This window comes from Lepidochelys kempii, chromosome 11 (assembly GCF_965140265.1).
Source record: "Lepidochelys kempii isolate rLepKem1 chromosome 11, rLepKem1.hap2, whole genome shotgun sequence".
NCBI lineage: Eukaryota > Metazoa > Chordata > Testudines > Cheloniidae > Lepidochelys > Lepidochelys kempii.
The window spans coordinates 2,669,526-2,697,418 of NC_133266.1; the positions used below are offsets into that span (position 1 = coordinate 2,669,526).

Here is a 27,893-nt window from a genome sequence, read left to right on the forward strand (position 1 = left end):
AAACAAAAGGAAGTATTTTTTCCACACAACACACTGTCAACCTGTGGAACTCCTTGCCAGAGGATGTTGTGGAGGCTAAGACTGTAACAGGGTTAAAAAAAAACTAGGTAAGTTCACAAAGAACAGGTCCATCAATGGCTATTATCTAGGACGGGCAGGGATTGTGTCCATAGCCTCTGTTTGCCACAAGCGGGCGACAGGGGATGAATCACCAGATGATAGCCTGTTCTGGTCATTCCCTCTGGGGTGCCTGGCATTGGCCACTATCAGAAGACAGGATACTGGGCTAGATAGACCTTTGGTCTGACCCAGTATGGCCGTTCTTACGATAGGTTGTGAAGGGCCTTGAAAGTGAATACAAGTAGCTTACGTTTGATGTAATAGAGGGGGGAGCCAATGGGGGACTTCAAAGAGATGGCTGACATGGTCAAAGCGACAGGCTAGGAAACTATTTTTGCAGCAGCTTTCTTAATGGATATGAGTGGAGCAAGACCACATTTTTTTCTAGGCTAGAGGAAAGGAAATAAAATGCATGTTTACCTGATGTCCTGTTCTCCTCTGTCTGTTTCAGATTCAGCTGTTTCTCTCTGCTACTATTTAAAAACTTCCATGCTGGATCACTTACAGCTTTGTTATTGCTACAGATAAATGGGAGCTGAAGTCAGAGCAGTTATGTGAAGTACAGCTTTTTCCTAGTTAATGTTTACACTTTAAATTTTTTTAGATATTTCATTTTGGCCTTTGTTATAATTAACTATGAATTATGTTGTACACCTCATCAGCAAACAAATTTAGCCAACTAATTCATTAAAAAGGCCTTTTCACTATCATGTCAAACACACAGCCTACATATCTCTGCTGTATTAAATACCACCCCCCTTTGTGCTGTGACCTCTTACAAGTCAAAGCTGAAACCCAGTAAGACAACTTCTGTCAAAACCAGTGCAAATTACCACCAAAAGGCGAATATCCCAGATATTTATTTAGCATCCAACACCATTATAGAAGATGTGTTCGATTAGTGCTAACTTACAAGGCAAACACATTGTCTGCAGATAACATACTAACACAGAATTAACATACCTATATAGTGCTCTCTCTCACTCCCTAGGCCTTAACCCTTTCCAAACATATATTACAGAGTTATTTTGACAAAGATAGATCTGGGTATTCTTTTCAACAAGACTCATATTTAAAGAGTAGGTGGGCACACACAGGAGGAATTTGCATCAGAAACTACAAAAATAAGTAACAACTTACGATGAAGAATCATTCTCTTTGGGATAATCTTCATTCATCTCTGAACCAGAGGGCTGTGTTCTTTTCCTCTTTTCACTAACATAGCACAAGAATAAATCATTTCAAGGAATCATTAATTCAGACAGACAAAGTCAAACCTCTTCCTCCACCATGCATGCCTCATGTGCTCTCTGTATTTCCTGCTAACCTTTCACTATTTTCAAGTTTAAAATCTAAAATACAACAAAGAATTCTGTACACACAGCTCTTTTAGGTTGTTCCCAGAGCCAATGGACCAGCCGTAAGCTGGAAATGTGATTGTTAACACTTTTTTCAAAGCAAACCAAAAAATTATAAAAATGAACCAAAAGGGCGTATACGTACTTGTACGTGCAGTAAATTGTTATTAAGATTACACATTTGTATAGTGCTAAATTTTGATGACAGCATATTGAAGGAACTTTATTTCATACCGGTTTTCCAACAAGCCCGTTCTGTGAGGAGTTGATGAAGTGGGAGACACTGAAATGTTAATCCTGTTGCTAGGTGTTCCACTTCCTGGGGAAGTCTTAACAGATGTTCTACTTGGGCTGCCCAGCACCTTTCGAAATGGATTTTCTTCCTTTCCCTCCACAGTCACTCTTTTGGAAGGAACCTGCAAAATCCAGCAGGGGAAATCCACAATAATCAAAACTGAAAATGACTATTGTTATTCTAAAGTGGCATTTACATGTACCTCCCACAAATGCAGTATATGAAAACAAGGAAATGCAAAAGTTTAAGGACAGTAGAGTTTAATGTTGCACAGATGGAGTAAAGATTGCATATGTGAAAAGTCATTGTAAAAACCACCACATTATGGACATGCATACACGAAGTATCCATGCAAACTTTACCCTTCTTCCCCTCCCACACTGTCAGCGTCACTGATGTTGTTTCTACAGCACACTAATTCTTTCAGATACAGACCATGTCTTAGGTCTTCTGAGATGCACCTACTACACCTTTGGGTGCTATAAAATAAAGTGCAATAATATTAAGACAGATATTTTTTAAGAACAGTGTCCTGTTGCTGTTGACCAAACAAAAACAAATGTAATGCCATGGAAAGAGGTGGCATAGATGGCTAATTCTAAGTAATACTGATAGGTTTCAGTCTTGAGGACCGAACTAGAGGGATTAACCAGGTTGTATGCAGCATTAGTTTTTATTTTAAGACTCTAAGCAGCACTGAAAATTTGTTTGGAATAATCTTAAAACAACTTCCGTTTCAGGTTGCAATAAAAGGATTGACTTGGTACTTTCACAGAATTGTTATGTAACTGAAAGCCTTTGAATATGGAGTGAAACTTACAGTAAAGTGACTGATCTAGGCACCATGGCAAAGGGTTCTATGTTCTTTGCAAACAACTCTCACCTCAGACCTGATAAACTCACTACACCAAACACATCTTACAGGATATTTATCCATAAAGAGTTACATATAAGGTACAGAAAGCTCATAACATGTCAAGATTCATCATCGTTGTGAGACGTATGTATGGGTAGTATTTAAGGAATAATGTATTTACATTGAAAGTATGCTTTATGGATTTGGAGTAGAAATTAGTCACTATGTCTCAGTGATGGCCCACTTGGGCAGGAGAGAGTTGTTACTCCACCCTGTTTGACTAGTAATGCAACGCAAGGCTCAATTGTTTAGACTTGCACAATACTAAATCTCAGAAGAAGAAACCATCTGGGGCAACAACAAAAAACACACACTCAAAGGTAGCACTTCACAAGACAGGGGTTCACCCTGTCTTTGACCAGAAACAAAATGCTGTTTTCACTATAACAGACAAAGAAGCACGCTGTATCCGTTCACTGAGAAAACCCCCTTGTGGAGCATGGGTGCTTTCAGAAACATTTGGATCCTGGCTCTTGAGAAACTAGGCAGCTCTGCAACAGGCTGTACTCTGGGGGGAATCTACTTTATTAAACAGGAAAGGTAACCATTAATAAGTGCAGATCCGGGGTCATATTTTGTGGATTTTGTTTTGTATTATAACCACCTTTTGTTTCCACCACTCTCTATTTCTAGTTAAATCTTTATTTTTATTGTAAATGCTCATAAGTGCTGTGTGTATACAGGACCAAGGGTTTAAGGTAAAACTGGTAAACTGGGGTACACTGTACCTTTCAGAGCAGAGGATCTGGAATTTCTGTGAGTAGCCAGTGTCAGGGGATGGATATCACAGGGCAACAATTCAAAGTGTACTCCTGGGCCAATTCTGCACCAAAAAATTCAAAACTCGGCACCAAAAAAATTCAAAACTCCGCATATTTTATTTGTCAAAATAATGCAATATAATCACACCAGTTTCAATTGTTTGGGTAATATATTTAAACTACAATACAGAAAAAAAGTCACAACAACTATTCGTCATTTCCTAAACACATGAAAATTAAGTTACAAACATTTGGTAACTAATACCCTGCATTCCAGTAGTAATTCTGGATTTTCATTTAAATTACATTACAGAAGGGAAAAAAAAGGAGAATGTCATTTTAAATTGCTCAGACTTTCACATATGAAAGTCATAGTATTCCTAATCATTGTCCCGCATTTCAGTGCAATCCAGTATTGTCATCTAAATTATAGTACAGAAAACAAAGAGCCTTCAAGTTTTTCTCACTTAGTGATTTCCTTCTGCTAGAAAGGATCAAATTGTACAGTGAAAAATTTCTCTCTGCATCTGCAGAATTTCAGACAGCATTTATGCAACTCAAGGCCGGTTTGGCGATATTTGGAATTCTCGGTCACTGAAAGCCAAAACACTTAGAGGTCTACAAAAATAGGTTGACATTGAATAGCTTCAGGCACAAACTTTTCCCTGTACAATTTTAGCTCCTGTTCAGATACCTCAGAAAAAACAGGTATTATTTGAAAGTATTCACAGCGCTCTGGCAGGATATAAACATGATGAGGATCGAATAACCTACAAGCCTTCAGAGAATTTAGACCTGGTTGTCCAAATGACAAATATTTGTCAAGCTTTTCAGATGCTTCATGGAATGTCTCTTTAAAGAAATCTAGACCAGCAAATCTTTTAACAGGAGATAAGTTTTCTGCCTCCTTAAACTTGAAGAACTCTGAGGTGCTTTCTGAAGGGAGCTCTAGATGTGAACTGAAATATATCTGTAGTATATATCTGTAGTTCTTCCAGAAGGTCAAATGCTTTAATTGTGCAAGGCTTCATGTTCTCAAATGCCAGATTTAAACTGAGAATTTGTTCACAAAATTACGTGCTAGAAAAGTGATCTGTACTTTAGTTGGGTCATTCAGCATTTTCAGAATAGTTTGCACAGAAACTGGGGAGCTGCTATTGCACTCTTCATTAAAGAACTCTTTGTAGAACTGAAAGTTCTTAGAGTGATACCTGACAGCATGGAACCAGCTGTTCCAGCGTGTTCCACCTGGGCTAGGAGGCATGGATGCTTTGGCATCTGGAGACTCCTCTTGTGGTTTCTGGTTCATGAAACGGAGGTACCTCGCTTTCCTACAACTAGAGTTATAGAACATGTTTTTGAAGCACCTTAAAATGTATCAACCAGCTGAAAAGGCTTTCTAAATGATTCACCAATTAAGTTAACAATATGTGCCAAACAGGTATTATGCACAGAATTTGGAAACCGTGTAGAAAACACAAAATCAAATGACATTTTCATGTAACTAGCATCGTCAGTATCAATTACTACAACATTTGCATAATCAATCTGGTACTCACTTACTGCTTTGAGTACAGCCTGTGAAACAGCTGAGTGATTAACAGCATCTAAAACACCGTATCCACCATAAAAGAGTTAACATGCCCACTGCAATAAGGCTGTAATGGTGCAAACAGTACTTTCAGAACTGATCTTGCCTCATCATCACAATAGTTAACAAAGATAACAGTGATTTTCTTGTCTTTAAGTTTTCCTTTTCTTTGAGGTACACTTCAGGTAAGTACGTCTCAGTCAGTTGTGTCCTACAAGGAATTGAACCACCATTCTGTACCCTGCTGTCAAGAAATTCCCCTCACAAGCGGGTGGTCAGTCTTTGACAGGGGGATGTTGGCACCTGCTAGTGTCGTCATGCATGCTGTACAAATCTGAAAGCAGAAGAAGTTAGATAAGTCTTGAGTGAGCACAAAGATTTACCATCCATGTAACAGCTTTAATCTTAGATTAATACATTTATTCATATATTTAGCTCTGAATTTCTAGATTTTAATTTAGATTTATAGTATAGTAAATGATCACAATCATCATTTACAAAAAAGTCATTTAAAAACAGAGCCGTCTATTGAAGATTTCAAAGAAAGTGGAAAGATCCCATCGCTATGACTGTTCTATGCTACTTATCTTATTTTTCTGCATTATAACATTTTCTTATATTTCCACTCACCTCCACACGTTCTCTCTCTGACGGTGTTTTGTTTTTCAGTGGACTTGTAATGGTCTTCTGATGTTTATTTCTGCCTTCCTCTTCAGCCCATCTTCCTTCAGTTTGGTTTTTTTTGATGCAAAATGAGCCATAATTACAGACCATCTGTCATAACTGAGAACAACACTGCACAATGTGCAAAATAATTTGTTCCCATGCGCATGAAGTTTTGTGGGGAATTCTCAAGCACAAGAAGCTGGTGTAGCTGTTTTTGATGCGTGATATGAAGGCTGTTCACATTGTGCAAAAGAACGAATATCCCTTTGCCCTTTGACAGGTTTCAGAGTAACAGCCGTGTTAGTCCGTATTCGCAAAAAGAAGAGGAGTACTTGTGGCACCTTAGAGACTAACCAATTTATTTGAGCATAAGCTTTCGTGAGCTACAGCTCACTTCATCGGATGCGTACTGTGGAAAGTGTAGAAGATCTTTTTATATACACACAAAGCATGGTAAGCAGGAAAGTGGGGTGGGAGGAGGTATTTTTTCATGCTTTGTGTGTATATAAAAAGATCTTCTACACTTTCCACAGTACGCATCCTATAAAGTGAGCTGTAGCTCACGAAAGCTCATGCTCAGATAAATTGGTTAGTCTCTAAGGTGCCACAAGTACTCCTCTTCCCTTTGCCCTTTGGTAACTTCATCTGGGCCTAGCAGGGTACTTTGGGAAGTGTTTAGTTCTGATTGTCCTGACATTTTATTGACTGCTTGGTAAATGTTTTATTTGCCCTCAAAGTCTTTTTTTTTTTAAATGGATAGAGTAAAATAAAATAAAAAAATAAAAAAAAAAGTGAGAAGGCACACAGATCTTCCTAGCTGAGGATTCCCTTACTGTCATTTACAATAAGACTCCTTTACACCACTCTGGTAATGTAGCGGCCTTAAAACTTTCACAGATTCCTGGGGAAATTGACAGAGAATGGGAACTGTTTACTAACAATAGGAACATTAACAATGTTACTACCAGGCAGGCTGCTACATTTCTGCCTTAGAGAATGAGAACGATTAACCATCAACAGCAACTTTAACAACATTACTACACAGTCAAGCTGCTACATTTGTGCCTGAGAGAATGAGATCAATTAAGTAGCAGGCAGGCTGCTACATTTCTGCCTCTAGCCTGCCTCATGCATAATAAAAAGCTGTACCCTTCCATGCCAGCGAGCTGCAGTAGCAAGCAAGAGGAACAGAGTCTCTCTTTCTCTCGCTTGTTGGCATGCACGTAAGCCCAGCCCTGCACCCCCAAGACAATGCTCAATCATGCAGGCACACATGCCCAGCCCCCCTCCCCCATCTCTGAGGCTGCTCTAGGCACACTGGAACAGATCATAGAATATCACGGTTGGAAAGGACCCCAGAAGGTCATCTAGTCCAACCCCCTGACAGATACACTGCCTGGACTTCCAGGGACGAGGCGCATGTCCCCTGGCAGATTTATTTTTTGTTTTTCTGTGCAGGGGGGCACAAGAAAATGTGGGCCATATGAATTCTGTACCTCCACAGGGGGCAGAATTCTGTCAGGAGTAAAAGGGACTCAGGGATGGGTTGCAGCTACTGTTAAACTGAAAGTTAGAGCTGGCATAGCCTAGAAGAGTGCTTGAATGGCTGAAAGGCTGGTGGTGTCAGGAAGCTGACACCCCGCTACAACAAGACTCTCCTTCAGTGAAGACTGGGGGTAGAGCAAGGTGACTTGCAGTCCTGGGTATCCCAAGAACCGTCACAGCAACAAGCAAAGGAGTCAACAAAAAGCGACCTCAAGAAAGGTGGGTTTCAGTAAAGTAGGTCTGACGATTTTGCCTGAAAGGCTGAAGAGAATCTCACGAAAGATTAAAATCAGACTAATCTGATACCAAAAACTGTTTAACAGATGTTTACTATGCAAAATGTCACTTTCAGCCAAATCTGCCAATTACCGTATACATGAGCTTTGCATTTTTATTTCATCTATCATACCCAACTTCTGTGCAGTGTTTCAGCATAAAAAACTTAAAGCAACGTTCAGAACTACGCTGGGTGCAGACCCTTAAGTATATGTTTTCCTCCTTTACTACACTTTTCCAGCAGACTGACTTGCCTATCCAACAAGGAGTAAATGCACCCTTCCAGAACCAGTCAATGATGTTCCTGGATCATACAGAAGACTGGAACACACTTTTCCCACTACCCTACCAAGTGGTCAACTAATGGTGTGTCTCTCTCTCTCTCTAAGCCTGTCCTGATTCAAAAGGCTTGGGACACAAACTGGAATCACCTATTGTGCTACTACAATATGCAACATACACACAAAATGAGGGGGGAAGAGAGGAAGTGATTAAAAGGAACTGGGGGAAGAGCAAAGATCTGATGTGTAAACAAACTGTTTAACAAACCTGGTTTTCAATATATGGAAATTGCCTGTTAGCTTCCTTCTGGGTCGTCCTGCTGCCCAGAACACCTCCAAAGCTGCCAGATCCCTGAGACGGTTTCACAGCTGACAACAAATGCACATGCCATTTAGTTTACTTGTAGTTTTATATATTCTTGCTTTCTTTGTCAGAAATCATTTAAGGCTAGATTTTCAAAACATTCACCAGATGTATGTGTAAAAACCAGAATCTATATCTGGCAGACAATACAACATCAGGAGTGCATATGTTTAAAAAGCAAAAGTTTACACATTTTCCTCCTACTGTACTTAATGTGCAACAAACCCAAGTGTTCAAAGAAAGGAGAAGGAACTGTGCATGTCTTTGAACATGGTAAATGATTGGTAACCATTTTTCAAATACCAACTCACTTATACATTAAATACTATGCATGCCAACATTGCAGGGAAGTTACATAAACGTTAAAATAAAATTGGGTTCAATGGCCCAAAGAAAAGTATTCAAACAAAAGCAATGCAAAGGAACAAACAGCTTTAAAAAAAGGGAAGATGGTCAAAGATGGACAAAATGGTCAAAGGTGAACTGAAACTAATTCAAAATCTTATCTTTATCCAACCTGCTATTAACACAATTTGCATTGTTTTGCGCTTACCAGTATGAACCCGGTCATGGAGGACTGCATCCAGATACATCCTCATTTCATTTGCGTCCTTAGATGGTACCTTATCAATCGTCAGGAAGCTGGCATCCTTTAGGGTTAGCATCAGGCAACACAATTTTCCACCATTTGGTCGTAGGACCACAGTTTTAATGTTATGGCTTAGCTGGAAAGAAAGTAAAGGTATAACGTAGATCACTGTAAGAAATTAAATTATTTAAGTACTTCCACAATAAAAGAAAAAAAAAACTCCAAAACCAGTTATGTTGGCCAAGAGTTATAAAGAAAGAAAATGTACTTAAATACAAGTATTTCCCCCTCCTCCATACTGAGTCATCACTAAACCTTAAGTTAATATGGTTAATGAATTTTTAAAATGCCACTCAGAAAAGGCAACACTATCACTGACAAGCCCCTATTTTCAAGTGTTTACAACATTCAGAAACTTTCTTCACTGGATTCAAATTTCTTGATTCTCTCAATCCTAAATGAATGAGAGGTCAGTAAAATTTCATTTAGCTGCCAGAGATATCAAAATTAAAGAAACTTTTAATCAATTTAGCATTTTTTTTCAGATTTTTATCTGTTGTTCAATAACTCAAGACTTTTGAGGGCTAAACTATATGAAAGTTTCTAAAAGGTAAAAATTCTTGACAAGTTGGAAAAAAACTGGCTTGGTAATCAGTAAGTATCAAAAGACTGCTGAATATTCAGTACACATTTAACTTGGTTTCTTTTTTTTTTTTTTAATAGAGTAAAAAATTTACTAGTGCAACAAATACAACGTTAACATAAAAAAAAGTTGCCCTCCCTAATTAATCTACATATTCCTTCTCACTTTCTGCTAGGTTGGCTACGAGAAATCACCTGACCAATGATACTTTTTTTGGTTGCGCGTACCTTGAGGAAAACTTTTTTAAACAGATGAATAAACAGAGTTCTTGGTAACTTCAGGAACCAAGTTACACATCACTGTAACATTTCTAGTGTGGACATAATCCACTTCAGTCAGTGATTAGTTTTTCATTTGGTGAAGCTACCCTTCCACCATCTTTTATGCCCAATCCTTGCTTTTTTAATTAACTGAAAACTTTCAGTACAGCAAGAATTCAAGTGGGGCCTTCAAATCTTCCACTCTCTCCTAAAACAAGCACACCAGAAAAGACTCTCAATCTTGTCACCATCCAAGGTCAAACCTCCTGTTGCAACTTAAAAAGCTCTGAAGACATAACAGTATTCATCATCCTCCATTCTCTCCAGCCACCAGTTGTGTCTTGTTTAAACTAGATTATAAAGTCTCTTGGACAAAGAGACTATATATGTCTGTATATAGAATCTAGCATGATGGGGCCCCAACCCGGCTGAGGCCTCTAGGAACCACTAACAATCATTTTTTACAAGTATGAAGAGCTGCTAGCTTCCAGAGAGAGAAAGATTTAATTCAATTTGCCTCTATAACAGGACAATAGGGTCTCCCAAACCTGCAGATGAAGAGGTTTCTGATTAATCTGAACTTGAAGACAGAAAAAGGGACTTTTAAAATTTCTCCCAGTGTTTCCTATTACAGGAACTGTTGTTTCAATACATGAATATCACCAAATTGCTGAGAATTAAGTTCACACACTTTGTTTATCAACTTACAGTTGGCATGATCCCTATTTTTCTACCAATATGCTCATTAAAACCTTTGGTAGCACATGATACTAGATTTACTCATCTCACCAATCCAAACAAATTCCCTGCCAATAATACACAACTTTGCTCTTCCGTTCCTAATGTAGATTCAGCAGGTACCTTCTGGACCATTAAATCCATCCTATCCACTGAAGGGAACCCTCCCCAGGACTCCTCAGGTAAGAAGGCAGACAGTCCTTAGGGATATTAAATATACAGTAGCACTTAGACGAAGAATCACACAAGCTAATCTTTTTCTTACATAGAAAACATAGGACTTGCCATACTGGCTCCAACCCAACTTTTATGCTTTTATACTTTGTCTTTTTTAGATTGTAAGCTCTTCAGGGCAAGCACTGTATCTTCATGTGTGTCTGGACATGATGTTTGGGGCACCCACTGCAATTTAAAAAATAATTAGGAGGAATGGGATGTAAATAAGAGAAGGAGAATTTAGGCTGAACGTATGAGACTTCCTGACAGCGAGATCTATCAAGTCTCCCAAGGGAAGTGGTGGAAGTCAGGTTTCTTGGCACATTTAAAATCTAGACTGGACAGCACTGTAGTCCATGTACAACAGTGAAGAGTCTTGCACCTGGACTAAGGGTATGTCTACACTGGGAATTTTCAGCAGTTCAACTGGAAAAAGTGCTAGTGCAGACAAGGTGTAGGTGACCTAATAGGTCTTCACATACGTGCTCTGGAAGTTTATCAAATAAGCAAAAAGAGTTTCAAAAAGATAATTAAAAAGCAAGATACTATATAGTTTGGTCATTTTCTTTCATGTCTTAAGCTTTTTCATTTCTTCCCAGTTAACGGTTTGCTCACTCCGGCCTTGGCATTCCACCCAACAATACACCTGAATAATTTAAAGTATGGTTATACAAAAGGATTAGTATTCTGGAAATGAAAACCAAGGAAGAGTCACAGGGGGAAGTTTGTGTGATACTTAGTAGTCTTGGAGATGACAGCTGTTCACAAAAGCGAACAATCCATGCATTGCTCATACAAAACACCTTGATATTTGGAGTACCTGAAATGTCTTTGGAATTCCTCCAACATTGTAGTGAACCACTAGACTCACTTTGTTGTCCTTCTCCACAATTTCAAAGCTTCCTTCTTTCCATTTTGTAATCCCAGTTTGTATGCTACGCATCCGGACAGGTCCATGCACCTTCAGTGGAGCCATTTTTTTTTTTCCCAAATAAATAACTTATAACAGATTAACTAAATTTACTTCACCTTGAAACCTGTTAAAAATAAGAAAATTAAAATTGGTAACTGGCAAATATATCTGCGTAAAGTGTAAAAATAAGGAATAGCGTATTTTGCAGGAGTTTAGTGAAAAAATAGAATACATTAAACAAAACATAGATAAAGAAATCTTCCACAATTTGGACAGCATTACTTTAACCCACTGGCCCCGAACTTTTAAGGGTCATGACCCCCTTACCCCGTCTATGCTCCCCCTCCACCAGGCTGGGGGTGAGGCGGGGGGAAGAGAAATGTGGACAAGGGTAAGGGGGCTGAGGCCACAGATGAGCACTGGGCCAGGAGCAGAGGTGGGTGGATCTCCCTCCCGGTTGGTCAGCCATGGGGTGTGTCCCACAGTTTGGAGAGCTCTGCTTTAACCCCTAAATGTTTAATGTTGGGTGAGACACCAAAAGATCTTGCAAATCTAATAATGTGGTTTCCACAGAGTTTCCAAAACAAATCCACCTTTAGCTAAGATCAAGCAGGGAATGATGATGGGTAGGGGAGAAAAAACAACACTTTTTTTTTTTTTTTTTTTTAGGAAACCACTTTTTTCCAAAATTAGACAATGAAACATCTAATGAGAAATCTGCTTTTAGTAACAAAATTTATTCTTTGTATTTTACATGCTTGAATCACTGTCACCTCAAACTCACACATTTCTCTGTCTCAGCCACCTGTTGCATCTTGTCATTGGTCCAGATTGCAAACTTTTGAGTATAGATTGTATTTTTACATTGGTACAGCACTTAGTACAATGAGACTCCAACTTGACTGAGGCTTCTAAGCAATACTAATACAAATTACTAAAACAACATGACAAATTATTCTGTAAATACTTCATGTTTTGATAGGCATTGTCTGATCAAAGCTTCTGTCTTTCCTTGGTTTTTAATAATAGGAACACACACATAACCACCCTTTTCTATTTAACTTTTGACTAAACACTATTCTTAATTACAACCTAGACACAAGGTACAGTAACTAAATAGCAGGGTCAAATCAGTTCAAGTTTGAACAACACAGTTTTAAGGGAGTTTCTTTAAAGACAATGAGGGTGTTTCCCGCAGGTTAATCAGCAGCAATATGTATAGCAGAGTGCCTTACTGAACCTGCCCTTTCATCACTAACTCTGACACAAATTCCATGAAAGGCGATGCAGTTTATCCAAAAACACAAGACTAAGAAGTTGCATTCCATCACCATTCCCTAGTGTAGACTTTCTCTCTCTCCATTTCTGCTCTGCTAGTGAAAGTAATGGTGGGAGACGCCAATACACACAAGATACAGGTGTCAGCTAGATCTGCTCTCAGCAAGGTTATACACGTTAGTCAAAACCAGTGCTTCCTTCATTAATGGCACCTGTAGAGCTGCACTGCAGGGAAAAATTAAGCAAAAGTCTAGCGTAAACATATCTATAGACCAGACTGCTGTCAATGGCTAAAGCTAAGTACTTAAGTATTTTGCCACTTTTTATTGCAGCTTATTCTCTCCACTCCCCTTTAGTTTTCTCCCAACAATGTAGACAGGCCAATTGGACGGAAGACCGCAATCTACAGACTCACACCTCCTCAGACATTCAAACAGAGAAACATTTTCTGACCATGACATTGCCCCCGACCGCATTTTTGATGGTGAAAGAACTAGGGAATCAGAGGCACACTTTCTTTTCCAAATATCAGAGGGGGAGCCGTGTTAGTCTGTATCCACAAAAACAACGAGGAGTCTGGTGGCACCTTAAAGACTGACTAATTTATTCGGGCGTTAGCTTTCGGGGGGGGGTAAAAAAAATCCACTTGCTCCGGTGCATGAAGAAGTGGGTTTCACACCCACAAAAGCTTAGGCCCAAATAAATTTGTTAGTCTTTAAGGTGCCACCGGACTCCTCCTTGTTTTTCTTTCCCAAAGAGCAATTCGATATCGATAGGCCCCAGGAAGACAGGCCCTGACCTTCTTCATCATCAGGCCTCTGTCCAGCCCCAGGACTGCGGTGCTGAGGCCAGCGGGGGTCGCTAGACCTGCCAGCCCTTCCCCACACGTCCCCCTAGGTTGGGGGATCCAGAGGAAACCAAGGCCTGGAGCGCGGGGTGTGTGGGGGGGGGCGGGGGGGGCTCACACTAGCTGTTGGGCAAGGGCAGGGCCCCCCCCGGAGCGTCCCAAACGCCACAGGCCGGGCTCAGGGGCCGCCTAGGGGGGTGGGGGGCACAGCGCGGAGGGGAGGGGCTGAGGGCAGCCCGAAGAGGGAGCACCAGGCCGGGGGGAGGGGGGGGGGTCGGGGAGGGCCGCGCTCCCTGTGTGGCGTGGGGGGGGGGGGCGCCTAACGCGCAGGGCTAGAGAGCGACCCCGGGGCTGCCCGTGGGCGGCCGGGCGGGCCGGGGTCCCCGGGGGGGGGGGGGCCGCAGCGCCGGGGGGAGCCGGGCTCCCCTTGTCTGCGTGTGTGTGTGTGTGTGTGTGGGGGGGGGGGTTATGGCCCCTCCCCGGCCGCCCCCGCGGCTTCCCCTCCCCCCTGCCCCGCTACCTGCCGCTCGGCGTCTCCCGAAGCCCCGCTCGCTCCTCAGGGAGACCGGGGGGCGGGGGAGGCAGATGGCGGGAAGCGGGCAGCAGCGCGAGACTCCCCGCGCGCGGCGCGACACGCCCGCCCGGCGCGGGCACGTCACCACGCCGCGGAGCACGCGCGCAGGCGCCGGCTGCCCCCCGCGTCCCCGGACAGGGAGCGCTCCCTGCCCCACAATTCAGCGCGCGCGGGCTCGCTCCGCGCCCGCCGGCTGCGCGCGCTCGGCGCACGTGACGGGGCGAGAGGGCGGAGGGCAGGGGTCACGGCGGCGCGCAGGCGGCCTGGGCCCCATGGCGGCGGCGGCGGCGGCGGCGGCCTCCTGATCCCGGCCCTGGGCGGCGCGAGCGGCGGCGGCTCCGAACATGCACAGCCTGGCCACGGCCGCGGTGAGTCCCGCCCCCGGCGCCGGGTCCCCGTTCGCAGCTCGCCCGGAGCGGCCGGGTCCCGCCCCCCCCCGCCGGCCTGGCCTCGCCTCGCCCCCCCTGCGGCCCCGCGGGACCCTCTGCTCCGGGGCCCTTCCCAGAGCGCGCCTCTTCCCCCCCCCCCCGAGCGCCGGGGTCCCTGCCGGGCCAGGGCCGGGACACACCGCTGGTGAGGCTGAGACCTTGCGGGGGGGGGGGCGCGAGAACCCCCCCCCCCGCGGCACGTGCGGGTTCCCGGGGCGAAACATCCCGCCTCGAGCCCGGCAGAGGCCTTGCCGCCGCGTGCGGGCGCCGGGCTGGTTTGCTGGGAGATGGAGTTGTAGGGATGTTCTAAAATTCATTTACTGCCAGTCCTAGTCGGACTTAGAAAACAAAAACAAATATGAGTCACCCAAGCACTTAGCGGTATCTAATTCCAGCAGCCTTTAGTTTTCCTAGCCAGTCTAATGCCATGATTGTAAAGAATCATTCCTGGACTAAATACATGCGTGGAGTGCAAACGGGTGAAAGCAGAAAGTTAACTGTTTTAGCCGTCCCTTACGATTTCAGAGCAAAATGCTTCTATCCTGTTTTATAGTGGATAAGGGATTGCTGTACCTCCCATTAAGCCCCCAGCTATAGGCTGGGCTTCCTTGCGATAAACTGTTTTTAGACAGTTATCTAATAAAAACAACTGGTTGATGTGAATGGAGAGCAAGTTGTTGAGTGCTAATTTAAAAAGTCTTCAATATATATATACGCTCTGTGAGCTGTGATGAAATGTGTTTACTGTCCACCAACCTGCATTTATATTTAGAAATGTAAATGGGGCCCAAAATGCAGCCCGGTGCTGATGGCTGCAGTACATAACCCTATCCTTAGGCAAGGCTGTTAGGCCTATAAACAGGGGGTTTTATTTTTTAGGTTGGAAGAAGTTGCTGTTACAAAACTGTAATAAGGCAGAGCACTGGCCTTCTACATAGTGAGACTGCTGGCAGAGCCTGCATTTAGATGCTAATCTGAAAGGGGCATAACATAATAGAGGGGAGGTCCAGAGAATGGAGCACAAACAATAAACGACAGAAAACTTGAAATAGAAGCATGAGAGTGAAAATACAAATTAATCAGACCTGCTAGTTCATTCTTGTTAAATAAAGGTTCATTCTGGTGTTATCAGGTTGATCATCTAACAGTATATGTAGAGAAACACACACAATTCGGCAACGTTGTGTGATAATGAATGTTTTTTACCCAGAATGCTTGGGGGGCAGTTTCTTAATTAAAGAAGTCTCCAATTGGCTAAATCAAGGTTGTTATGGAATTATCAGAGTTGCCATTTGGCAGGGTCACTGCAGGTAAATGCCCTTACTCTTGTGAAATGTGTTGTGGGCTCTTCAGTGATTCACAAGCGCTCAGTGCGTGGTGCTTTAAGACAGCTATGGCATCACTCTTGCATACATGAGGTGCAACAGAGTACATTTAGTAAGATCATTGATAAGTATCTGCAATGTTTACATACAGCACTTGACCTTCACCAGGATCTTAGGGAAGGAGAATGAGACTGTGAGCCTTGAAAACAGCAAGTTGAAAATTAGAGTATTTTATCAATGACTGCATTAAAAGCAGATGAGACTTTCAGGGAAAAGAAACAGATGGGAATCTGTAGGGTCTGGGGAGAAATTTGATTCTTTCTTAAGAAGGCACTGGACACTATAAATTTGTGCATGCATTGCTGAGGAGTCATCACATTTGAACTGTTAACTTGAACTGAACTTTCCAATATGTCTAGCAAAATAGACCCGAATGTTTATCTGTCAAAGGGCTTGTCGTTCAATCGTCATAAACTAATACAAATTAGACCTTCCAGTTTTCCATGTATTTCTAAGCACTGTTATAGGATTACACTTCTCACTCTTAAAACAGAATAAATTTCTCACTTTTCACCATTCAAGAGATACCCTGGTTTGAGGTTCTGGAAAGCTATCTGGAAAACAGGAAGAGAGGAGAGGGGGCGAGAAGGATTGATTTGAGGAAAGATGAAGAGTTAAAATGTGTAGTGAGCTTTGCAGGGCAGGGATTGACTGTGTGTGACATCTACAGATAATCTGATGGCACTAAACAAATACTTTTCTAAATGAATAAGAACAAAGGGTTATTAAGTCTACAGATTTTTAATAGCATAAATACCAAGGGTGGGGAAGGATTAGTTAGAATGTGCATGGGATATAACTGTGCCGAATGGATGAAATTAAGAGGGAAAACTTTACCTAAGTATCAGGAAACACTTGTTGATATTGAGAAGTGAGGCTGTGGAATGGTATCCCAAAGAATTAGATGGACCCTAATACGCATCTCATCTCTAACTTGAACAGTTCTGTAAGGATTGGTTCCTGATGTACAGTTTCACTTCTGGTACTAGTTGATTTCACTTCCTAGTTCTTGTGAAAGAGTTGAGTTGCAGAGGACACTGCAAGGGAATGCTTAAATCTAACTACACTGTAACTAGTTGGTCTAAACGTCAAGAAAATAGTCCTATTCATATCTAGTTACACCTGAATTTTCAACCTAAACTACCAGATTGTCAGTTTAATAGAGCAGCAATGCATTAGTTTTGTATTGCTGTTGTAAAGAGCATTCACAAAGGCATGAGACTGTTTTTTAATGAAAGTTTAGCTTTTCTGCAAAGGAAATCAGAGAGATCTTAAAATCCTGGATTCCCCAATGTGATTCTTTTCTACCTGAGAACTCACTGAAGATGTTATTCTTTCACTGATCTCGTGAGAAAGTGGGTATGGAAATATCTTTCTAAAAACTGTCATCTTTAATCTTAAAAATATTACCCGAGTGTGGGTACAGATTCAGTTCTCTCTGTCTTATTCTGGAAAGGATTTTTACCACACAGCAAATTAATAAGGGGTTTTCCTTTAAGATATATACTTAGGGAAGAGACTGACGTTCATGGGCAAGCAAGATGGATTTGTGCAACATCTAGTTGTAGCACAATGTCTCTTTAGCAATACTTTTAAAATGCCCCGGGGTACCATGCGAAGGGTGATGAAATAATTAGAATCTTTTTCATTTATGTGGGACCCTTATTTTATTGTCGTTTTGAGTGAGAGTCGCTTGTGTTGAAAAGCTGCTGTCTTGAGCTTTTTGGAGGTCTAAAACCAGTGGAATCTAAACTAACGTGTCTTAAGAACTCCTTTAAATACATTTTTATTATGCATACACTTTGAATGCAGGGTCTAAAGATACTTAACATAGACAGGGCTGGTGCTGTGATATAGCATAGATTTCTAGTGGAAAAAGAATAAAAAATAACCTGTCCTAGTCTTTTGCTTGTATCGATGGGAAGTCATGCGATTCGCTGAATGTTGTTGAAGGAAGTTGCTAGATAACATTTTGCCAGAGGATACAGAGAAACTACAGTAGCGAGAGATTTATTCCTTGAAGCAAAGCACCTGTCCATGTTTCGTGGCAGGTGAAATGATAAGCATTGACCTGAGACCATTATCTGTGTCCAGAACACTATTAGAAAAGCAGGTCTGCTGCTTTCTTCCTCCTCTAATTGAGGTTGTATTAACTGCCTGGCTTCATCTGTCTCTCTCAAAGTAAAAAGGGTCTGGTTTGAATCCGAAAAAACCGTGATGTACTTACACGTTTTATTGTCTTCCCTCAAGCCTGTGCCGACAGCACTGGCTCAGGTGGATAGAGAGAAGATCTATCAGTGGATTAATGAACTATCCAGCCCCGAGACCCGTGAGAATGCCTTGCTGGAGCTGAGTAAGAAGCGTGAATCAGTCCCGGACCTGGCCCCAATGCTATGGCACTCATTTGGCACAATCGCAGCTCTTCTGCAGGTGGGTGCTTTTCCTTTGCACTGAAATGATGCTCAGGGTGCTGTGCAGGTGACTGGGGAGAGCTCGCTCATTGATGTGGTGTCTCATGGGTTTCCTCAGTTCCTTAGTCACTTAACCCTTCCTACTGCAAGAGAGCCTTTTGAATAAAAACACACATGTCCCTCCTTGTTTACCTCTTCAGCCGTCCACCACACTCCACAGCTGCTGCTTGACTCTCTGAATATGAGACCTGGGAGTTTCCTTTGAGGAATTAAATTAAAATAAGAGGGACGGGCACTGAGAAACTCCTGTTCAGCATACACGTGGAGCAAGGGAAGAAAGTCAGAAAGGGCTTATGTTAGTAATCGACAGGCATGGGGCAGACTTTTCCTCCTCAGTCACTTCCTTATAACTGCCCCCTGTGCTCACGCAGTTCATCCTTCTTGGTACCCATAGCATCTTCGCTTCACGGAGACGAGAGGTCCCAGCATATGATAGATCAGGATAGAGCTTTGCATGCTGGGACTTCTAGGCACAGTGAACTGCACCGCTGTTGTTTGTTGGTACTTCCAGGGCATCAGTTACCATGGTATCTAACTGACAATTAAAGGCAGCTGTAATCTGCTTAATTACATGCAAAATAGATGCATCACCCTGATACCTGGCAATTTGCATGGTGCAGCCCTCACTTGGGCAAAGTTTGAGTTCCCTAGGTTACATAACTTCCTTTTAAAATGATGCATGAGGCAGTGATGTAGCAAACAGGAGGCAGCCATCTCTCTGGCACTTGCAGCCGCTTATCAGGCGAATGAATTTCTGCAGCTTGGTCCAGTTTTCTCCTTTAATTTGCTTTGTTTAACTTTCTCAGGAAATTGTAAATATTTATCCATCAATCAACCCTCCAACCCTGACAGCCCATCAATCTAACCGAGTCTGCAATGCTTTGGCGCTCCTGCAGTGCGTTGCGTCGCATCCAGAAACCAGGTAATTGTCATCAGTCATACTGGCTAGCCTCGAAGTACCTGTAAACTGTGTGTCGGGCTGTGTAAATCATTTGTTTTGTGTTACTTTGGGCCAGTGGTAAGTTCATTTATATTGCCTCCATGTTAAAGGCAGTGTGGCATATGGCACTATACGATGGACAGCAGCACTGTCTTGTCACTAGTTCCTTTGTGGATCTTTGCATGCAGCTTTACAGAAACCCCAAACGTAGGACTTTGCATATTGAGATTTCCTTAAATACTCTAATCTCTAAAACCTGGTCTTCCTCAGACACTCCAGCTGAGATTGGGGCCCTGTTGTGCTAGCACCTAATAAGAGCTTGCAGTGTAATTTGACACAACAATGGGTGGGCGGAAGAGAGGCACAGCCAGGGAAAATGTCCCAAAGTCACTCAGCAGGTCAGTGGAAGTGCCACGTCCAGAGTCCCAGTCAGGTGCCTTATTTGCTGGAGAACACTGCCCCTCCAATATCCTAGGGCCTCACTGTCCCTGTTGCTTGACGACAAGGAAAGGAATAATCCAGGGGCTCGCCCTAAAGAACAGTGACTGAAACCCAGAAGAAATCCGGCCTAATGGCCATGTTCTCTCATGTTTCTGTTCTCCATGTGAATAAGGCCCTGTAACGAAACTGTGGGAACAATTAGGAAGCAGAATGTCTTTCAGCCTCTGCCAAACAAGGTTTCACAGCACTGCTCCTTAAGCCAGTCTTCAGGGAAATAGTCCAGTTTTTTCACTGGATTCCTTTATAACTACATAAAAATATGAAAATTCAAGATCAGTATCTGAAGGGTGGATTCTCTTTACTCTGAACACAGTCATTCAGTTCAGTAGAGAGAGCTCCCCTAGGATGGGCTTTGGAAATGGTATGTCAACAGGGGAACCTCTTCATCTGGGGACTTCCCACAATCAGAATTCTTTCCAGCCCATTATCAGAAATGGGTTCTGGGGCTGGGAGCCAGGGATGACTGAGTGCTGTGGTGACGGTTGGTCTTGTGTAATATTTATACTGTAGTAGTAGCTGGAGGCCAAGCAGATTGAGGTCCCATCCAGCCGGGGGCTGGGCATGCACCTGGTAAATAAGTTGCTGCACCAAAGCATCTGCAACCTACAAGACCAGCTGTAATGTGGGGGAGACAAGAAGCAGATCAGGATGGGGGAGATGGGTTAATACAGAAATGTGGATATGTGAGATCCTTAGCCTGTTGGGAGCGATACCTATGACCTGTCACCTGCCTGCCCATCCTGCACTGACGGTGCGGCCCGCAGCATGTCACTTCCCCTCTCTCCGTTTGTAAAGGAGGATACGTTGCCTGCCCGCCTAGAGCGATGGGTGTTACTGTCTGGTGAGGCGGAGGCAGATGTACCACGCTGTGTCACTGGATTGTGTGGTCTGTTTAGCCCACTTGGCTTCTCATGGTATATGTTCAATGTGTCTTCTGCCTTTTCTTCCAGGTCAGCCTTCCTTGCAGCTCACATCCCTCTCTTCTTGTATCCCTTCTTGCACACAGTTAGCAAGACTCGTCCATTTGAATACCTGCGGCTTACCAGCCTTGGAGTGATTGGTAAGCAGTCATGCAAACACTGGGAGCACTGGCTCCTCCTTTCCTATGGGCCAATTCATCCCATTCCTTTAGTGTAGCAGCACCTTAAATCACTGTTGCTGTCCTTCCCTACGTAATCTTCTGAGTTATGTGATAATGTCTAACTTCCCATTGATGTGCGGAGAGCTTACCAGCGTGACTCCCATTAATACTAGTGGGAATTGTGAAGATAAATTCTACGTGACCGTGCTAGAAAAGACCCTAGAGTTTTGGACCACGGCTGTGTTGCTGGCGGGGTTTGTCACACCGAATACAAGTGCATGGCTGATGTATCGATAGCATGCACCTAAGCCACATCTTGGTTTGGCACAAGAAAAATTGGCTCCATTGGGAAGTTCTGGTCTCAAAGCAGGTGGGGAGTTCTCTTGCAGGAACAGGGAAGCTGCTTTTTCTTCAGCTACAAGCTGAGCCCATCCAGAGAAGTAATTACTGAGGGGGTCAGACTTCCATAGTTTTTCTCCATTTTCTTGCCATGAATTTACTTGGGTGTCATTTTCCCCTATTTTTTTCCCAAAAGCTTTCTAACCCAGCACAGTAAGATAGCGTCTCTAAAATGCATTCATTTTTCATGAAGGTTGCCAGTGGTCAACTGATGGTACGATTCAGATCGGGTTTGTTTTATTGCTGGGAGGAGACAAAGCTTAGACTTTACCTGCCTTTTAAAAAATGGCATATTTGCTTCATTCTGCTGAACCACTGCAGTTCTCTAGCCAGAAATGTCCGCAGATTTAGCGTGAGGATTGCACTGACTGTTCAGTGCCCCCTTTAAAATCCCTGGAGGCATACAGGCACTGGTTTATGTAGCATGTTCCCATGCCGGTCACACTGTTCTCGACTCAGACTAGTTGTCTCAGAGAAGCAGTCTGCACTCCCACGCACAGCGTGGTGAGGATGTATGCCCTGGAGAGACTTGGAGCACAGCTTCCAGGGACTTTTTGGTCACCCGGCATTGAGTGTTGCATGAAGCCATGTTCTCTTCCTCTTTTTTCTGCAGTGTGTCGCTTGGCATGTTGGTCACAATGTGCTAGTTGGTTTTCATAGAGAAAAGGCCCAATCCCTGCCATGTGACGCAAACAGTGTAAAGTCAGACAGAGAAAAACGGGGGGGGGGTACAACCAGCGAGCGAGGAGGTAGCGTTTGTAGCATCAACGCTTTAATCTTTTCCGATGAGATGTGTACCGTATTCCCAGTAACCCCTCCTGCTTCTCACTGCAAGTCAGCTAGATCCACTCCAGGTGGCATGGGACTTGATAGGCCTCTCAGCTGACAATGACTCCGGTTAATGGCTCTTAAGTTCCAGACAAGCGAGTGGGTGGGCTGCTTTCGGCAAAGCAGGTGCTAGAAATCCAAAGGATTGTCCCCACCGGATAGTAACAGTTTCAGAAGCCGAATTTGGGATACAGCTGCTGCTTGAGTCATCACTCCGTAACCATTCAGATATTCTTTCTTTGTACTCAGGCTGTGCCCAAAGTCTCCCGTTGTGCTGGACAAACCTGAGCAAAGCTTGTGTTCTCGTCATCACTGTGATCGTATAAATATTTGGCTCCTCGCTCAGGCTGCTCTTTCCAAGACAGTAGTGATTAAAATCTGAAGTTCTTTTGTCTGTTTTTAGGGGCCCTGGTGAAGACGGATGAGCAAGAAGTGATAAACTTTTTGTTGACAACAGAAATTATCCCCCTCTGCTTGCGCATCATGGAGTCTGGCAGCGAACTTTCCAAAACGGTATTTGCTTTTAGCTGAATTAAGTGATTTCTTTTTGTTGGCCTCTTGGCCGCTTCCCCCTGGTTCCCAGGTGTTATGTTCATCATGTCCCTGCAGGCAGCAGATCAGCGCGTCTTACCAGTTAGTTTGAACTTCCCTCTGTTGCAACTTGACATTGTAAAACAACGGGCAATTGCTGATCCCTTTATCTCCTTTAAAAACGTTGCTCTGTAGATCCGAGCTGGATGTTATCCACCGTCATCCCCCGCATTAGCTGTGCTCTCGTGCTGCGTGAGGGGCCGTGTTGCTGGTGACTCCCCCACCCCCCCTTGCTGGAGAATGACCTTCCCGTGGCCTGTCTTGGGTCTCCGTTGTCCTGAATTGGTGAACACCGTGACTGTGCCATGCTGAAGCGTGACAGTAATGCCTCACTTGCTAGTTCTTCTGGCATCCTCAGGCCGACCACTGACCCACCCAGTCATATACGCTCCCCCCACCACTCGCCCATATTCGTAGATGTTAAGGCAGGAGGGTACCGTTAGTCTAGTCCCGCCTCCTGTATAGCACAGGCCAGAGAATTGTATTGCGTCATGCCTGTACCTAGCCCAGTCACTCGTGGTTGATAAAAGCATCTCTTCCAGAAAGGCAGCCTGGCTGTGTAACACTTGAGAAGAAAGCCACAAGCCAGCTGGGCAAGGTTGTATATGGCTAAGCAGGGCTGTGGCCTGGGGTGTTCCTCCCTGTCTCCCCTCTCTCAACAGTTGATCAGTCTGAATTGCCCATTACCTCGGGTAGCATGGCGGTAGTTGTTAGGCCATGTCTATGCTGCTCCTTACGCTGGCAAACCTTACGTCGCTCAGGGGTGTGAATATTCCACACACACATGCCCCCTCCCCCCCCGAGCAATCGAACTTATGCTGGCATAAGTACCGCTGTGCACGGCACTGTGTTGGCGTGGGAGCTTCTTCCACTGCCGCTCGTGGGGAGTGGTTTCATGATGCCGACGGGAGAGCTCTGTCCCGCCAGCGTAGAACAGCTGCACGAGAGATCTTACAGCGGCGCAGCTGCGTCGTGCAGTGGTGAGCGCCGTAGTGCGGACGTAGCCTGAGTGAACACGGGACTCAACACGGCCCTGCTGTTGTATCTGCCTGTCTTCCCCTTGTAGCGTTGTTGTCGCTGCGTTGGCCCCAGGATATTGGCGAGTCAGGATAGGTGAGGTCATATCTTACTGAGCCAACTTCTGGCGGGGAGAGAGACAAGCTTTCGGGCTACGCTGAGCTCTCCCTCGGGTTTGCAAAACGTGTTGCAGCTAAATACAAGGTGAAACAAATGGTTTAATGTAAGGTGTTCACACACATTCAAGGTGAAGTGGCCCATTAGCACCCCTGCAGTCATAGGACAAAAAAGGGGGTTAGTGGGTTACAGATGGTTGTAATAAGCCGTAAATCCAGTGTTATTAAGACCATGATTTTTAGTGCCTAGCAAAGTTATGAATTGAAGCTCCCAGGCTCGTCTTTTGAAAGTGCTCTGTGGGTTTCCTTTGAGGCCGAGGACTGGTAGGTCAGATAGAGAGCGATCGCTTTGTGACAGGTGTCCGCCCGCAGGGCACATGGTGTGTTTGTCTTTTATCATTTTCCTGTGCGAGTTTATACGGGGGTGTATTGATTTCACCCACATCGTTGTTGTTGGGGCATTGGATGAGGTGCACCATGTGTTGTGAAAGGTATGTATAGCTGCCAGGGATCCTGAAAGGTGTTGCGGGGTGTATATCCCTGTAGCTATGGAGAGATGTCTGCAGGTTTTGCATCTGTTGTTCGAGGCAGGGTCTGGTGCCCCTTTGAGTTGGTGGGTCCTGATCTGTTTGTTTCTTTCTCCCTTTCACAGTGAATTCCATGTGCTGTGTAAAGACCAACTGTTCCTTCTGGTTTGAAACTGGGTAAACCTGTTAGCCACCCCTGTTGAAATACTTGGTGCTCTTGGCATGTGTCCGTTTTGCAGTTGGTAGGGGTTGCTGTCAGAAGAACAAACAGGACGTGGTCCATTACAGGCGCAGCTGGTTAAGTGATTTCTCCCCTCTGTTCCAGGTTGCTACATTTATTCTACAGAAGATCCTCCTGGATGATACAGGATTGGCGTATATCTGCCAGACTTATGAGCGGTTTTCTCATGTCGCCATGATATTGGTAGGATTGGTTGCTCTCTTCACTTACTAACGGGGTTACACTGGAGCAACCAGCTTGTGTTTACTCATGATAGCACCTGCTGCCAAGGATCCGTCCTATGCAGGCTTCCCATGGTCAGCTTTGTAAATTCACCTGCAGCTTCTCATCTAACTCTTACTGGGATGAGTGTAAAACACATCATGGATATTTATGACTAGACTGACTAAAACCTGCACAGTTAGAATCTCCAAGGAAGATCCCTCAGTAAGGGGAGTGAGGTGGGACATAAACAATGCAAAAAGAGCTATTTTAGCCGCATAGATCAGTTAATATCCAATGGGCCTGAGGTCGGATTATGTAGATTTTTGCCCAGTGCTTATCAGACATTCGTTATCCCTCCTTTATGGCTCTAAGGAGAGGGATGCTGTCACTTGCAGGAAAACCAAGTGAGTGGATGCTGAAACCCTAGCCCTGGGAAATGCTTTCCATCCTGAACCTTGGACCAAAGATCAGGGAGATGGAACTCTTGCAGGTCCTGGGCTGAATATGAACAAGTTTTGAAGGAAATGGCCTGGTGATATAATCTGTAATGACAGCTGGGTCCATCCAGCTGTAAGTGGGTCTTGGTGGGAGAGAGCCCCACAGTAGTGGCCCCAGTTTGAGCAGGGTCTTTGAGTTGGGGTCATCTCCTATTAGTGTTACAAGCTAGACTGGAAAGAGGACAGTCTGCCTGCCAGCAGGCACCAGTCCTCTCTGCTTTGGTGGCTGCCAAAACCCGGTCCCAGTCCTGGGAGAATGAAACAAAACCACTGAAGTCGAGCACTTCCTAGTCCTTTTTCTAAACACCATTTCTCTAACTGGAGCCGCTCCTTTGTCGAACAGGGTAAGATGGTCCTACAGCTCTCCAAGGAGCCGTCCGCAAGGCTGTTGAAACACGTGGTCCGCTGCTACCTTCGCCTTTCCGATAACCCAAGGTAAACATTTTAGGAGTTTTCAGGGGCTCTTGTGGGGCAGAGAGCAAAGGTGCTTCCCCCTCTTGCTGGAAGTGCCATTCCGTTGGGATTCCCGCTTCGCGTGTCTGCCTCTCACTCAGCCTTGGAAGCGGAACGGGACCTTTCTTGATACAGACCCATGAGCTCGCGCAGCACCTGCCGGCCACGCTGGCTCTGCCTGACTCTTGTAACGCAGGTTCGGCAGGTCAAATGGTCACAAATTACAACTGTCCCAGCGCAACTTGAAACGTAGGGACCAGGGCCGGTGCTGCTGCGCGAGCTTCACCTCGCTCCTGTGGGGCTATGCTACAAAGGGCTCATGGAAGGCAGAGTGGTGGAGTAATGAGGGGCCACTTCTCCGGCTCGCTATATTTGCATTTACTCTGTCCCTCACTGGGCAGGCTCTGAAGCCTCTGACTCTGCAGACGTGCCACTCCCCTCATGTCCTGGAAGGGGGTTGTGACTGGGAATGTGTTGGAACTGGGGGGGCCCTTGGGTCTAATGTGGGGGATCTGCCTGGAGCTCTTGGGTTTGGGGAAGGAGGGGAGGTCATGGCTACAGTCATGTTCCCAGGCACGTTCAGAGCAGCCTGCTATTGAAGACACGGGGAAGGCCTGGCCCAGGCTGTAATGTTCCAGCAGGGGGCGTGCTCCCCTCTTGTCAATGTGAGTTTATTTGTTGGCCCCCCTGTTTCTCGTCTCCTGATGTAGGGCACGAGAGGCTCTCAGACAGTGCCTTCCTGACCAGCTGAAGGACACCACCTTCGCCCAGGTGCTGAAGGACGACACTACCACCAAGCGCTGGCTGGCGCAGCTCGTCAAGAACCTGCAGGAGGGTCAGGTCACCGACCCCAGGGGCATCCCGCTGCCCCCGCAGTGACACCCGCGGAGGGTGGGGCACCAGGGAGGAAACAGCTCAGGTTTACAGAGACCCAAGAACCGATGACCTCTTCCAGAACCGCCTGTGTGCGCAGGGCGGCCTCCGGACTGCCCGCCTCCCAGCCGCGGGGGGATTGTGACACCAGCACATACTGTTACTGCAGCTTAAAAGCCAAGCACCACCTCTTCCCAGCTCGCCTGGCACCTGCCTGGGGCCGGGCCGGATGTGGACTCTTCCCCGTAGCGCAGTCTCCGTGCTGGCAGTGCGTGGGGCACGGGCTGCCTCCCTCGCATTCCTTGTCACGCTCACCGTTTACAAGTCTGTTAGACGAGCGAGCTCAATAAAAGTTGACCCAGTTGTTTTATCCCCTCCTCAGAGCGCGAACCGGCTGCGTCTCGCCCATGGGGCGGCTCTCTCTCCGTCCGACGTGGAGCAGCGTCTTTCTGGCGGAGTGTCTGGTTGCTGCAAGTGCCTGCCCTGGCTGTGGTTTCCGTTCGCGACTGGCGATGGCTGGAGCGAGGCCCATCTGCGCTCCACGTGCTGGGGGAGCGAGGGAAGGGAGAGAACTTGCAATTAACCCAGGTGTGAAAGGCTTTGACGTCCTGGGTTCTGGGCCCTTCCTTCGGGGTGGAGGTGACAGCAGGGTAGTGTTTCTGGGCTATAAATTGCGCATTTCAGCTGCTCCGGCTGCTGGGTGACTGCTGTACTCAAAGCACCGTGAACTGGCTGTCCGGCATCCCCTGGACTGAAGTAGAGCACCTCCTCCTAGTGCTGCCCTCAGCCGGCAGGACGGAGCTGGGTTCGAAAGCCCGCTTTGCTGTCCAGGCTTAGAGGCAGCAGCTCGTGCATGTGTGAGCTCAGCCGCTTTGCTGTCCAAAGCCCGTTGAATGAGGGGATCCTGCCTCTGGGCGGCAGGGGGACCGGCAGGAGTGACTTCAGGCAGGTGCCAAGGGCTCCAGGGACATCAGCTATTCGGGTGCCAGGCCTCAAGGCTGCCTCCATACACAAGGGCTCTGGCTCTCCTGTCTGTCCGTCCTCCTTCTCCCCTGGCCCAGGTTGGCATCTGCCTCAGCCCAGCAACTGTTAAGGCGTCTGGAAAGGCAG

At 45.2% G+C, this 27,893-nt stretch overlaps 2 protein-coding genes across 7 annotated transcripts in view; one reads left to right on the forward strand and one right to left on the reverse strand.

The window, feature by feature from the left end:
• Positions 1-14,405, reverse strand: part of USP37 (ubiquitin specific peptidase 37) — a 52,798-nt gene extending 38,393 nt beyond the window's left edge. For 2 of the 4 annotated variants that reach the window (XM_073304958.1, XM_073304959.1), the window contains exons 1-7: positions 14,178-14,404; positions 11,440-11,656; positions 8,727-8,898; positions 8,078-8,178; positions 1,713-1,894; positions 1,261-1,335; positions 541-638 (exon numbers count right to left, since the gene is read on the reverse strand). In XM_073304958.1, the coding sequence (XP_073161059.1) occupies positions 541-638; positions 1,261-1,335; positions 1,713-1,894; positions 8,078-8,178; positions 8,727-8,898; positions 11,440-11,595 (784 nt within the window). In that variant the 5' untranslated portion in view covers positions 11,596-11,656; positions 14,178-14,404. Of the gene's footprint in view, positions 1-540; positions 639-1,260; positions 1,336-1,712; positions 1,895-8,077; positions 8,179-8,726; positions 8,899-11,439; positions 11,657-12,316; positions 13,418-14,177 lie in introns of those variants that run through there. The other 2 variants (XM_073304955.1, XM_073304956.1) reach the window with 2 other exon arrangements.
• A 30-nt stretch (positions 14,406-14,435) lies between these two features.
• CNOT9 (CCR4-NOT transcription complex subunit 9) lies at positions 14,436-27,153 on the forward strand. Of its 3 annotated transcripts, none has more exons than XM_073304963.1 (8): positions 14,436-14,599; positions 18,295-18,474; positions 19,322-19,437; positions 20,907-21,016; positions 22,668-22,777; positions 24,841-24,939; positions 25,801-25,891; positions 26,614-27,153. In XM_073304963.1, exons 1-8 carry the CDS (start codon positions 14,576-14,578, stop codon positions 26,787-26,789), a joined length of 906 nt encoding a protein of 301 aa, XP_073161064.1. In that variant the 5' UTR covers positions 14,436-14,575; the 3' UTR covers positions 26,790-27,153. The 3 variants fall into 3 exon arrangements, with proteins under 3 accessions (XP_073161064.1, XP_073161065.1, XP_073161063.1); XM_073304964.1 differs by having other exon boundaries at positions 14,437-14,599; positions 25,801-25,892; positions 26,621-27,153; XM_073304962.1 differs by lacking the exon at positions 14,436-14,599 and having other exon boundaries at positions 18,262-18,474.
• The last annotated feature ends 740 nt before the right edge of the window (positions 27,154-27,893 follow it).